This window comes from Sceloporus undulatus, chromosome 2 (assembly GCF_019175285.1).
Source record: "Sceloporus undulatus isolate JIND9_A2432 ecotype Alabama chromosome 2, SceUnd_v1.1, whole genome shotgun sequence".
Lineage (NCBI taxonomy): Eukaryota > Metazoa > Chordata > Lepidosauria > Squamata > Phrynosomatidae > Sceloporus > Sceloporus undulatus.
Window position 1 is genome coordinate 103,043,800 of NC_056523.1, and position 14,102 is coordinate 103,057,901.

A 14,102-nucleotide genomic window follows, 5' to 3' on the forward strand; every position below is an offset into this window, starting at 1 on the left:
ACAGGAGCTTTCAGAAATCTTCTTCAGGCTGCACATTCAAAAAAGCAAGGGGGGGGGGGTGTGGAAAAAAAAAAAGGGAAAAAAAGAAAAGATGTTCTGAAACACAGTGAAGAAGCCCAGGTCTTCATTTTCTTATTGATAAGTTGTCTTTTTTGCTAAGAGGAAAGGAAAAGAAAAAGTTTCCCCCTCACCTCATTGCCTTCTTCATGCATTCATTGGTTAGCATCCATCTTGAGAAACAGGATAAAGGGCCTCAAAAGCTTACTCACAGATTTCTAACATTTGGGCTGATTCTATGATAGATATTACTCCGTTACTGGGTGTGAAATCATTGGCCCTCCAGACATTGATGAACTACAACTACTGTATCATCAAGCATTGGTCATGGAAGATGGGCCAATGGCAGCTGGAATCCAACAACTCCCCAGCCCTGCCCTACCATTAATTTTAATTTTCTTTTAATTGATCAAAAGGACTATCTAATCCAGCAATTCCCAACCTGTGCTCTGAGGAGCCCTTAGGGCTCCATGTGCACTTCCCAGTTGTTCCGTGGCCGCTCCAGGAAAATAAAAGAAATAAAAATTGAATGAAATTAAAGAATAAGAAACAAAAGGTAACACTACTCCTAAACACCATTAATTTGTAAGACAGGGGCTCTGCCATAGAAACTGATTCTAAAAAGCACTGTAAGTCAAAAAGGTTGGGAACCCCTGTTCTAATCAATGCATTATAAAAGTAATCTCTCCTTTCCTTAGCACTTTTACGACACATAAACAGATCCAGCTTTTCAAGACAAATAAGCCAAGGGCAACCAGGCTGGAGGAATGTAACCTAAAGCCACAAAATAGGACTCTCTTCCCCAACCATCCTTCAGAGGCTAAGGTGGTCTTGCTGATCACAGAATCATAAAACTGGGAGTGACTCAAAGGGCTATCTATTCCAACCTACCATCAATGCAGGAATCCGCAGCTGAATCATTTAAGGGACAGCCATCTAACCTCAGCTTTAACTACCTCCAATGAGGTAGAGTTATCCACTACATTCTGAGACAGTCTCTTCCACTACTGAATAGATCTTACTGTCAGGAAGGTCTTCCTGATGTTTAATTGGAATCTCCATTTTTGTCATTTGAACCCATCAGTTTGTCTTCTAGTATCTGGAGCAGCAGAAAACAAGCTCTCTCCATCTTCCACATGACAGCCCTTTACATATTTAAAGATAGCTATCAAATTACTTATTTGTTTTTAATTCTCCAAGCTAAATATACCATGATAGACACTGCATCACTCCACTTTAATTCAGAGGAACAAGCAGTAAAAGAAAACTAAACTAGATTATACAAACCTATAGGTTCTGTTTTTTTTCTGTTCAGCCTCTGATATTGCTTCCCATTGTTTGATTATGTGATAAACTAAATTTATCTGTACAATAAGTAGCATGTAGTCTTTGGATTGCTGTATTGGTGGGCTTAAGCCAACCTAGGCTTTGGCATTGTTGCTTTGATCAGTTATACCTTGGCATATCCTCATTGAGAGGCATTCTGCTAATATCAGATGTGTGTGAGTTTGTACACATGTACACAAATTAACTGAAATGCTATGTATTCAATATTATTTGAAATCTAAATAGGAATTTGGTATTCAACAGAACACTGCTACTAACATGACGAAGTCCTCTAATTACAACCACATTTACTTCTAACTTGTGTGTCTGAAAAATGCAATCACAGACAACAAGTACTGACTGGACTGGTCAAGCATAGCCAAAGAAACAAGCAGAGAGAAAATGGTTGCTACAGACTGTAAATGGTCCTCTTACCCTTCCCATGTGGCAAGTATTGTCTGCTGTTGAATCATTTACTCAGATGGAAACTACCTTTGGTAGCTTGTTTCAAGGAAGTTGCAGGAGGGGAAATTACATGCAGAATAAAATAGCAGGAAGTAACAGTAAAAACACAGGCTATCATTCTCACAAGTAATAGCAGAACTGCTACAGAGGATTATGGCCCATCTACTTCAGTCACTGCATTGGCTGGGTTTTTGGGAAGTGGTAGTCCAAACAAGTAAATTTGCTCAGCTCTAGATCTTACTTTCCACATTGGTCAAACAGATGCTGTTGGGAAACCTAGAAATATGACGTGAAAGCCTTAGTTCCCTCCAGAGGCCTTTTCACACTAAAAAATTATAGAGGTAATTTAATTGCTATGGTTCTTCTATCCTATGGAATACTGGGACTGTTTGTTTTAGGGGGAGCCAGAGAACTCTTCTAGTGCCACCAGTCAAACCACAAACTGCAGGATTTCATACAGTTATATAGTAACCACAGAAATTATAATTGTGTGATGTGAATGGGCCCCTGTAGTAACTCCGCATCAATGGCCTCTCCTAGATTTCCTTCCTGTCACAACAGGCATACCAGCCATCATCTTGGAAATTAAATGGGCCAAAGCAACTGCAAGCTTAAAGTATTTGCAGAAAAGAAGTCAGGATCAATGGAACAACCGACGGAAATTAAGAAGGAGCATTTCAGATTCTAGTCCCTAAATCCTCCTTTGGCTTCAAAGCCAAAAGTTGAGGGCCAACATTTTTTCACGAATCTGTAGACTGGGTTGTTTTAATACATAGTTTGAAGCAGCAATTAGAATTCTTTGGTAGAGAACTGTAGCTCATTTCTCTGAATTACAATGCTTCCTCGGCAAACTAGAAATCTCAGGATTCTGTAGCACAGAGCCATGGCATACAAAGCTGTATTGGACTGCTTTAACTGTAAATACACCCAAGGAAGGCCTGGACTTGACTGTATGTAGGTAGAGACAGGAGTTCCCTGTTCCTGTTCTGTTCTTGTTTTTGAGACACAAGAAATGCTGTAAGCAGGTCTAATGCATTCCAAGTAGAATTATATTCCTTTATAAGCAAGCAAATTTCTGCTGCACAAAATCAGAACGTGACTTGCCTTTCATCTTTATTTATCTGATCGCCAAACCCCACAGCATCTACAATAGTCAGCTTCAGATGGACATTGCTTTCTTGCAGGTCATAAGTCCGTGGCCGTAAGCGAACTGTGTGCTCATAGTGACTGGCTTCTTCAGTCTCAAATGTTGTATTAAAAAGTGTATTCATCAGTGTGGATTTCCCAATGCCAGTTTCACCTACAAAATTTAAGAAATTTAAAAAGGATAAGAGAGATCAGTACTTTTTCCACTGGCCATTTCTGGAGATTTTAAAGTAAACTATGCCCAGGGAACACTGCATAATCCACAGGGTTAGAAATAAAGGCACTCTTTTTGATATTCTTATGACTTTGTTTTTAAATCCAGACTCCTAAAGAACAACAATTCTGCAATTCTTCAACCTCTGCTTAAATACAAATGTTGTATTCTATTCCCTTCCCACTTCCTTTATTTTAATAGCATACAGCAGTATCCTTTCCTTTCACTACTCTAAACATTTCCAGTCTTTGAAGCTCAGTTTTCTTCAGTGAAGTTCAGCCCTCTGTACTTTTAAGTAGCTGCAAGTTGGTTTTGCCCTTTTCACTACAAAATTAAAAGAGCAGCAAGATGCAAAGACCAGTAAGGCAAATGTCTATACAATCTCAGCCTATATCAAGGGACTATCATCTCAGAAAGGTAATCTTTTGGGGGGGGGGGCTTAGCACAGCAGGTGTATAGATATGCAGAATTTTAACAGAGATAACACCTACAATATTCAAATTATTAGCCAAAAAACAAGAACCTCTTGATTCACAAGGAATTATTTTGAAAATCTCTGCATATCAATACATTTCAACAGAGTGCAGAGCATCAGAACACCTCTGGGCTGGCACTTGATGTTGCAAAGATACACAGTTGGCAAGGTTGGCAGAGCAAATAGGAACAGAAGCGGAGAATATTTTACTCCTGGCTATGGCTGGCAGCTACCCAGGTTTGTGAAATAGTAGCACTGTTTCACCAGAGAGGCAATGAAATGTGAGTATATTTTGAAATATGAGCCAACAAAAAGCTTTCAAAGCTGGCCCAGGCCAAATAATAATTGAGATTCTTTTAAGCTGTTCCAAGCTATAGAAAGATTATTCATATACTGCTTTTGATTTATAGCTTAAACTTTCATTGCTTTCCCCCACCCATAATGCTGCATCAGCACTCAGGGCTTGATCCTCCTGTCAAAACTGACATCATCTTTGTTTTACCATATTAATTTGTGTTGAATGCTGAAAAGAGGCAGAGATTCAAAGTATTTTGAGTCCTTAGTAATTAAGATCAAATTAGTTTCATTTCCTAGGGCAGCGGTTCTCAACCACTTGTGCCACAGCCATCGTCTAGGTAGGATACAGCATTTTCAACAGAATTATTGTGAGTTTACTTTCCATCTATACCCATGTCCTTAAAATGTGGTGTGCTGTTACCTTTATGTTTTACAGTTAACAAGACAGTAAAATTTAAAGTCAACAGTTTTGTTACTATTTTCCAAATAATTATGGAATAATTTCTGGTTTCTCTGTATTTACCTAGGTCCTCTGATAAGACTGATGAGTGCAGTGTAGGATATGAAAGGCTGGTACAATCACTGTTCTAGAAATACATTTAATTTCTTCTTGTTATCGGGTCAGAAGAACAAGTCTTAGAGCAAGGGAAGAGCTGCGTTTCAAAGGTGTGAATCAAAACTAAAGCATTTGGTAGTCTGGTTAAATATCTTAGCTAAGCAGAAAAGTATGTTGTGAAAAACAAGAAGGATGTTCACCCAAATGAGAGATTCTCCAAGATTATTCTAAAACTACACTTTTGGTTATCAATAGGGACCTTAAATATATTACAATTCTTTTCTGAGATATTTTTTGCTAAACACAGATCATAAGCACGTTGATATACAATCGTCCCTCTGTTTATGCGGATTTCAGATCCGTGTCCCTCACTTACCTGTGAGGGGCAAACAGAGGGACTTAAAATGGGGTGCATGCCCACATCGTGCATCTGAGGGGTCATGCCACCATTCAAGCCAAAAGGGCTTGAATATCAGCAGATTTCTGTTTTTGTGAGGGAGAGGGTCCAGAACGAATCCCCCACAAAAATAGAGGGTTGACTGTATATTTTTTTAAAGCTCTGAATTCAAGGCTTTTCTGATACTTTCCATATTGGCTGGCAAGTTTATATATAATAAGAACAGGAGGCATTTATGGATTATTTTGTTTCAGCTAATTTTGCAAAGTAAAGCAGCATTTGGCCCTGTAGACTGGTTTGCCCTCAGGCCAGGACCTCTTCCCCTGCCAATAAAACAGATCATAAGCACTGATGCAGGGGGAAAATATCATAGGACTGAATAATCATTGCCATTAGCAAACTGTTCCAACACGATAACAATTATACAAACCTAACAGTAATGCTCCATGTGAAAGTCATGAGTGGTGCATCTGTCAACATAGGAAAAGGAAAGAAAGAAAAAAAAACCTAGGAAGTTACACATACAGTTCTTTTCCTCACATCCAATCTTGTGTTCAGTATCTGCATTTATGCTAACCTTAAACCATAACTGCAGTATGAAGATGTTTTATAGTTTGACTAAACTTTGTTTGTGTGAAGCCAGGTTTCCTTTTTACTATATAAGGAAAATCCAGAAACTGCAGAAACCATCTTGGTAAATTCCTCCTCCTAAATGAACAGGAAGAAGAGAGGGAAAGGATGGCTGTGAACTGAAGCTTCACCCAGACTCACAGAGGTTTGTCCAAGTACAGTTGACCCCTCACATTTGCGTACAAATACAATTTTTTTCAAATATAGTTCATACAGTAACTAGGAGACGTGGGTCTGTTTTGTAAGAAGCCACAGGAAGAAAAGTACTTTGCATGCAAGAATATTTAAGACAATTTTCCAAGATGTGGTATCATCACTCACTTCTATTAAAGATACATTTCCTGATAATTCACCGTATTTCTTCCAATCAGGGTAAGGTAAAGGAAGCATAGCTGAGTCACAGTTTACATGATTTACAGGTAGAAGGACCCAGACATCTTCACTATCTGACATCTTCCATTTAAAAAGGGACCAAGTAGAGGGGATGCCTAAGACAGCACTCTCTGCACCCAAATTGTTTAGGTTAAATAAGAGCAATTGCCACTCCTTGGAGCTTCCAGGAACAGCAACGGTCTTGAAATGAGAAACAGGGCTCTCTCATGCCTTGTTTTTTTCTCAAGCCCACCACTAATAAAAACAATTCTGTACAACTGGAAGTCTGGCCACTTCCATTTTTTGCTTTTAGGAGATGAGGCATGGCTCCTGGAAGTTTACAAGCTAGATGACAAACAAGTAGTCTTGATAATGAAACATTTCCCTTAGTTCTTTAAAACAGCAACTCATATGTTACATTATTACTCCCTCATGTTTTGGTCTTGTTAATGGTGTGACATCATTCTGCTCCTAGCAATTCTGGTCCCATGATGACACCACAACACAAGTAAGGGAGGAAAAACTTAAACATGCTAGCAGCATTTGGGCGCAGCATTAATGATGTGGTTTCTCACAGCGTGGATAAGCCTTGGGCTGATGCACTCGCCACTTTCCCTCCAAAGTGAGAACAGAAGCACTGGTTCTCATTTATAATTAACCAAAAATCAGTGTTGCATGTGAACATGGCTGAACTGTGGCTAGTCTCACAACCTGTTCAAAATTTACTGGCAGCTGCAATAAATAAATAAATAATAAAAAATAAAATCTGGTACAATACCAGAAAACAACACACACGTTCCACAACTTTAAAAATGGCTTGAAATAATCTGGTAAAACATCCTTAACTGATCCCTTTCAGAAAAAGCTACAATAGTAAACAAATAGACAGATGTAGAAAGAAATAGTAACTGTTTATTGACATTCTAGTAACAAATTTACAAATGAAGGATAATGATATATCTTTTTTTCTATGTTATAAAGATATTTGTTTTTGTATATATCAATTTTGCTTTCCCTGCTGAATGTTAAAGCAGTGAAGGGGAATGCTTCAAGCCACAGGCCTAATCCAACCCTGCCAAAGGTCAGAATATGGTCTGCTGGAAGTACTATGTCCCTCCCTCCTACAGCTCTACCTCCTGGAGGGAAATCCCCTGGTTATCTCTGACTGCTCAGTGACCACCAATAGAGGGTACTTATTTCACTATGAAGTGGTATAGAAATGTTATTTGTGCAGCATTCTCCTGTGCAGCATTCTCACACCCAACTGAGAGGGAGAGTGAAGTGGGAGCTCTCAGTAGCAATAGCAATAGCACTTTACATTTCTATACCACTTCATATTGAAATAAGTACTCTCTAAGTGGTTCATAACGTGTAAGCCAATTGCTCCCAACAAGCTGGGTACTCATTTTACTGACCTCCAAAGGATGGAAAGCTGAGTCAACCTGGAGCCCTGCAGGATCAAACTCACAACATTTTGGCTGCAGTGCCAGCATTTTAACCACTGTGTCACCAGGCCTCCTACAAGCAGAACTTGGAATTCCTTTCAAAATGCTAGTGTGTGAATGCAAAAATGGGCAACGTATTCCAGTGGATGCTGTTGAACTGCAACTTCCATAAGCCCTAACCATAATTGCTAAAGGTGATGAATGTTGGAAAATGGAATCCAACGATGTTCAGAGAAACACCCTTTATCTGTCCCTTTTTTGCCTTACTTTATAATATACTTATTAGTCATTTCTTGCCGATGAGGCAACACACTGTATTGGTTTCTAATAAGGCATTACTTAAATGTTAATTTTAAATAGGAGCAGAATGAGAAAAATAATTTTAAAATACAAAAATGGCGGGGGGGGGGGCACTTGTAAGATAGTATTTTTAGCAATGAGATAACATGACTTATTATACCCACCCCATCAACATTTGCAATTATAGTACCTTTTAAAACTAATATCATTGTCTCTTCTTACACACAAAAGTAGTATGTAGAAATGTTGTGCATGGTATTATATTACTTCTAATCTCTGGCTCTGAGAGTCCATCTGCAAGCAGCAGCTGAGCCCCAAGGCCTCTTGCAAGTACCAGCTGTGAGTTTCTCTCTCCTTTTGCCCCACCCCAAATGAGGAAGAAGAGCCCATTCAGGTTCCTGGCCATAGCTCCAGGTGGAAAAGCTTCCACTGGCACTTCTGCAATGAAGTCAGTAACACCAGAGGGCACCCTGACATTGAGAATGCCAGAATTGAGAGTGTCTATGCCCCCTGGCAAGATCTGGCCCACTATGCCAACATATTCCAACTATGTTGAAATATCTGTATATTTTATGTCCCCTCCACCATCTTTTTTGTCCTTCCGTTCCAGTGTCTTGAGATCTTCTAGAGAGGCTCTGCTGTCTGTCCCACCACAGATACATCTGGCAAGAATAGAGGGGAGAGCTTTCTTGGAACTGCTCCCAGGCTCTGGAACTCACTTCCTGAAGAGTTTAGACTGGCGTCCTCCATGCTATCTTTTGTGGGTAGAGAGAGAAATTTTCAGCTCAGCAGGCCTTTGAGGGTTGACTGCTCAAAGGAAAGAGCCTTTCATGTACTATGTTGTTTATATTTATTGTAATTATATTTTTTAACTCTGTATGATGAATCTTTTTAAGCTGTATCATGCTTTCATAAACTGCCTCGAATCCTGGACTGGGAAAAAGACAGGCAATAACAACAGCAACAGGAGCAATAACAGCAATAACAACCAACATGCCAGCATTTTTGCTTGACATATTTCTCTCTTTTATTATGCATTTTTCTCTTTTATATTCCTCTGTTACATAGCAATGAACAACAACAAAAATATCAAGATAACACTAAATTAGTTGGATGATATCACTCAGGAGCACCTTTCCAACTGGGATTCAATTGCGGAGTTCCTAGCACACCAACAGAAGACACAAAAGCATGATTTGAAAAGAGAGGCTTAAGAGAACAGAAAAACCTTCACTTCCAGTTGGTGTACCGATTTACCTAATCAGGGGCTGAAAAGCTTGCTTTTGGGAATCTAAATCAAATTCTTAGATCCAACTAGAGCAGACCTATTGCTGAAAGGTAGGCCAACACATATTTAAATCCCACTGATTTAATGGCTCTAGTCTAGTTGGAACAAGCAACTTGATTTAGGTTACTGACTCTCAGAATCCCCAGCCACACTGTCTTTGACTCTCTGGATCTCAGGTAGGGGTCTTTCCCATCACTTAATTCCTGATCCTTTCATATGGAAATGCCTGAATGTAAGATTGCTGCATGCAGAGCAGCAATCCTTCCAATGAGCTACTGGCCTCCCACTCCCTTCTGACAAGTTGGTTTCTGTGTTTTTATTCCCAGGCACTCCTCCTTCATAGTAAACACTCTACTCACCCACACAGAGGATGTTGAAGCTGAAGCCTTGTGCCACAGACTTGCTGACAAGTTGATCAGGAAGGCTGTCAAACCCGACATGGCCTCCTAGAGAAAGATTCCGCTTCTCCTCATTCTGTTAAAAACAAGGGATACCATTTAGCCAGGGTCTACAGAAGGGAAGTCGGTGACAGCTTGTAGAGTCAGAAAGAGCTTGAGAAAAATTATTTTACAAGTTATAAAGGAAGGTTACCATTTTCCCTGAAGCACAGCTGACTTCCTTCATCACAGAAGCAACCCTACTGCCACCCACACAGAGGTTTATTATATTTTTATGTGTGCCACATTCCAGACATACTGGTAATTATCGTCAAGCATCAGAAGGAAAAGAAAATCCCTCCCTGATCTTAACAGGGAATTATCTTAAAGAGACAGGAGACTAAATTGTGAATTTATGGTTCAAAGGAAAATCAAAATACCATAAGATCCTGCGCAACATAATTAAAGTAATTGGGGGGGGGATACAATTAACATATTTATTTAATCACTTTGAACCCTTTCATTTCCTAAGGTGTCCTGCATCTGAATCATGTTACCCAAGTGGTGCTTCGTAAGAGTCCTTGATCAGTTTCCTTGAGCTCTACTGTAAGCAGCTTTGTTCAATCATACTCTCCGGGAGAGTGGAGGTGGGGGTGGGTACTATGCTACAAGAGTAGTGAACCAGCTCACCTCACCATCTGTGACTGCATCGCTTTCTCTTGTGATAGAAATATCTTGTTCTAACCTCATCTCCTTCCCATCCCCGGGAACATCCACCTGTTCCTTTCCTCTCAGCATTAGGCTGAAAATGTTTTTGCAAGAGCTTTGTTTATATCAGATATATCTAACATTTTAGAAAGTTAATACCATGTACAAATCAGGGCATTAGAAGAGATCACACACTAACTAGTTTTAAAACAGAGTTTAGGAATATTATTTCTTGAGACTATAACTTCTAGAACCTGCTAGGATTGTGAGAGCTATAGTCCAAAAACAGTAACATTCCCAAGCTTGGTACTACATACAGGATGATCCATGCAGTTCATAGCAGGCTGTGTTACATGCTGTCACAAGGCAGAAAAGCTCCAGTCAAGCTAGTCCACTCCATTGCCTTAACTCCTTAAGCAAGAGGATCAAGCCATATTCTGCAAGGGGAGGTGACATATACATTCACAGTCTAGAGCAAAACTTTCCATGTGCTGCAATCATATGTCAACACTTGTGATAATGCCATAGATGTGGCCATGACATTCAATTCCAGGGATGGCAGTGATGTGCTAAGCAATTTATCTCAAAATGAAATTTTGCATGATATAGAGAGACAGAGTGGCATAGTGGTTTGAATACTGGACTATGACTCTGAAGACCTGGGCTCAAATCTTCACTTGGGCCATGGAAACCCACCAGGTGATTATGGGCAAGTTACAGTATATCTTTGAATCAGAGGAAGGCAATGGCAACCCCCCTCTGAATAAATCTTGCCAAGAAAACCCTGTGACAGCAAGACCCACTGAACCAACATTCCTGAACCTAGCAGGGCTACAAATGGGAGCATCAAGACTGCAAGATGAAATGATATTGATATTAAATTATAATAAATCCCTTTTCACTGATTTAATTTTATAACTGATCATTGGTAGCTGAAGGTTTCCATGCCAGCAGAGGTAATTCTGCTCCATTTTTTAGCCCAGACCTTTAAAAAGCTATGCAAAGCCTTATCTCTCAAACAGGTTCAGCACCTTTACAGTTCAGTCTTAAAACCCAGAGTGGATCCACTTCCCCAATGAAATAGGAGCCACCAACCACCACTGCATGTATTAGGTGCACTTATTGCCTACTTAGAAAAATCAAAAATAGAAAAGCAACTTAATTTGGCACTTGGGAGATGAGAGTCAAGCATAGCTTTCTCGGATTCTTCCTAGCTGATTTTCTGGTCTTGCTTTCCTGTTATTTATTTATTTATTATTATTTTTAAATTAAACCCTGTCTCCCTATACATGTGTCATAAAGTGAAGCCAACAGCGTACATTGCAAGGAAGAAGAATGATAGATGGGATACAAAGTCCATCAGTGAATTCTTCAAGTCTTCCATATACTGTTCCAAACTGCTCTGACTTCCAGAAATCTAGGGGCCAAGACCCCTAGATTTCCGTCAGCTTCAATGGCATGACCCCATTCAGAGAAGAACTGCACTCATGTATTATTCCAAAAGTTGCCCATTCAGTTTTATAGGATTACAGCTTTCTTGCAACATGAAAAATATCAACCTTTCTCTGGACCTACAAGCTTTTGTTCATTAACAACCATGCCAAAAGCAGACAAAGAAGAAAGACTTTCCCCACCATATATCACTGTACCCCTCTGTTGAGAAAAGCTTCAGATATTAAATATATGTTTCTCCTACAGTTCCAAGAGGCACAGGAGATCTGCTAAAAAATGTTGGCAATTCCTGTGTCTAGTCCTATCAGATAATGCAGGCTTTAAAAGACAGTGAGAAACATATAAATTTCCATGTTGTCAGATCATCTCTCAGTTCCCATCCCCATAAATCCTGCCATGATGTTCCAGTAAGCAGGACAGTTTAACAAAGCTAAATATTTATGAAAGCCTTGAATGGCTGCCAATTTCAAAATCTATTTTCAAAAAAAAAAAAATTAAAAGTTTTCTCACCATCCTCAAAATAACCCAACCCCCCCCCAAAAAAAAAACAAAAACAAAAAAAACACACAAAACAAAAAAAAACAAAAAACCAAATATTAATTTATTCCCCTTTAACACAACTAGGGCCTTTTCTACTACTTTCTTTCAAAAGACCAAACACATGCTTTTTTATATTAAAGGAAAAGAAACCAAAAGCTTCTTTCCTGTTCTCTGACAGAACTCTGGCATTAAAGTCTTCTTTGAAATGACCTAACTACTGTATTTCTCTTGAACATACTGATAGACATTGATTCTTCCTTTTTAACATTCCCAAAGAAGTACAGCAGGAGAGTCTACAAAAGAGGTTGACAGAACAGAAAATCACCCCTTCTGAACAAATTTTGCCAAGAAAACTCCATGGTAGATTCACTTTACATTTCTCATAAGTTGGAAACAACTTGAAGACAAACAACAACAACAGAATGAGGCAGCCCCCTCAGGCAGCAGGGTACCAATAGCAATGAATCATACTGTTCCCATACCAGAGGACTCTTGGTGCTGTTGCCTGGTTTCTCATGGCTTTTGTGAAATTGAAGGCATCCATAGTTTTCTGTGGTTTTTTTGGACTGTGTGGCTACATCCTAGAAGAATTTACTCTTGACATTTCACCTGTAACATTGATTCCATGGTATGCTTCCAGCGGATGTTGACCAGAGTCATGCTGAAGGATCTAGAAATGCCCAGAAAGGCATTCTCTCTAAGAATGTATGCTCTATGGTCAACTTCTGTCAGAAGTAATTTATCTCAATAGGTTTCACTATTATATGCAGTTTTGCATTTGCACAGTAAGTCTATAAATATATCCTACACAGATACATGGACCGTATTGTATCTGCAATGTAAAACTGCACCTCTTGCAATAATGACAAATCATAGAGTTAATCTAATGGTAAGATACCAATCCTGGAGAGAAGTGACCAGTGGGGTCCCACAGGGCTCTGTCCTGGGTCCAGTGCTATTCAACAACTTTATAAATGACTTGGATGACAGAATTGGGGGCATACGTATCAAATTTGAAGATCACACCAAATTACGAGGAGTAGCTAACAACCCAGAGGACAGGATCAAAATTCAAAATGACCTGAACAAACTGGAAAGCTGGGCCAAAGCTAACAAAGTAATATTCAACAAAAAGAAATGTACTGCACTTAGAGCAAACAAATGCAATGCACAGATATAGGATGGGGGACAGCTGGCTGAATGAAACTATGTGTGAAAGGGATCTAGTAGTACAAGGCGTGTTACAGACCGCCCAAAATGGGTGGTCTGCCACCGCCACCATTTGCAGCGCAGAGGAGGCCCAGCGTCCAAACCACGCAGCTCCTTCGCACTGCAAAAAGAAGCCCCAAAATGGCGCTTCTCTTTGCGGCACGCTTATGATGTCACGAGACGCCAATGGTGCACTCGCAGTGTCATTTGTGCCACGCGACATGCAGACGCAATGCGTCCGCTACGTCAAGTTGGCGGTGCTCGTGTGGAACAGGCACCGCTGTTTTGTACGCGCTCCGTGCGTATTAGGATTAGGGGTGTCAGGAAGTGACGTTCCTTTCTAACCCTAGTATGTGCAGAGCACGTACTATATGCCCGTGCGGAACGGGGCCAAGTAAACCACAAATTGAACATGAGTCAACAGTGTGATGTGGCAGCTAAAAAGGCCAATGCAATTTTAGGCTGCATCAACAGAAGTATGGTCAGCTCTTCTTATAAACGGATTTTTATACACAGATTCAAGCATACACAGTTTGAAAATATTCAAAAAAAGTATAAATTTCAACTATCAAACCACGATTTTCCATTTTTTATAAGGGACACCATTTTGCTATGTCATTATATTTAATGGCACTTGAGCATACACAAATTTTGTTATACATGGGAGATCTTGGAACCAAACCCCAGCGTATTACAAGGGTCCACTGTATAGTGTCTACATCAAGGAAAGTAATAGTGCCACTCTATTCTGCCCTGGTCTGGCCCCACCTGGAATACTGTGTCCAGTTCTGGGCACCACAATTCAAAAACTGGAGCGTGTCCAATGGATGGCGACTAAAATGGTGAAA

The 14,102-nt window shown here is 39.8% G+C and overlaps 1 protein-coding gene across 5 annotated transcripts in view; it reads right to left on the reverse strand.

Annotated features, from left to right (window-relative positions):
* SEPTIN8 (septin 8) overlaps positions 1 to 14,102 on the reverse strand; it is an 86,389-nt gene that overhangs the window by 36,690 nt on the left and 35,597 nt on the right. For all 5 annotated transcript variants that reach the window (XM_042454075.1, XM_042454074.1, XM_042454073.1 and 2 more), the window contains exons 2-3: positions 9,328 to 9,442; positions 2,953 to 3,148 (exon numbers count right to left, since the gene is read on the reverse strand). In XM_042454075.1, the coding sequence (XP_042310009.1) occupies positions 2,953 to 3,148; positions 9,328 to 9,442 (311 nt within the window). The remainder of the gene's footprint in view (positions 1 to 2,952; positions 3,149 to 9,327; positions 9,443 to 14,102) is intronic.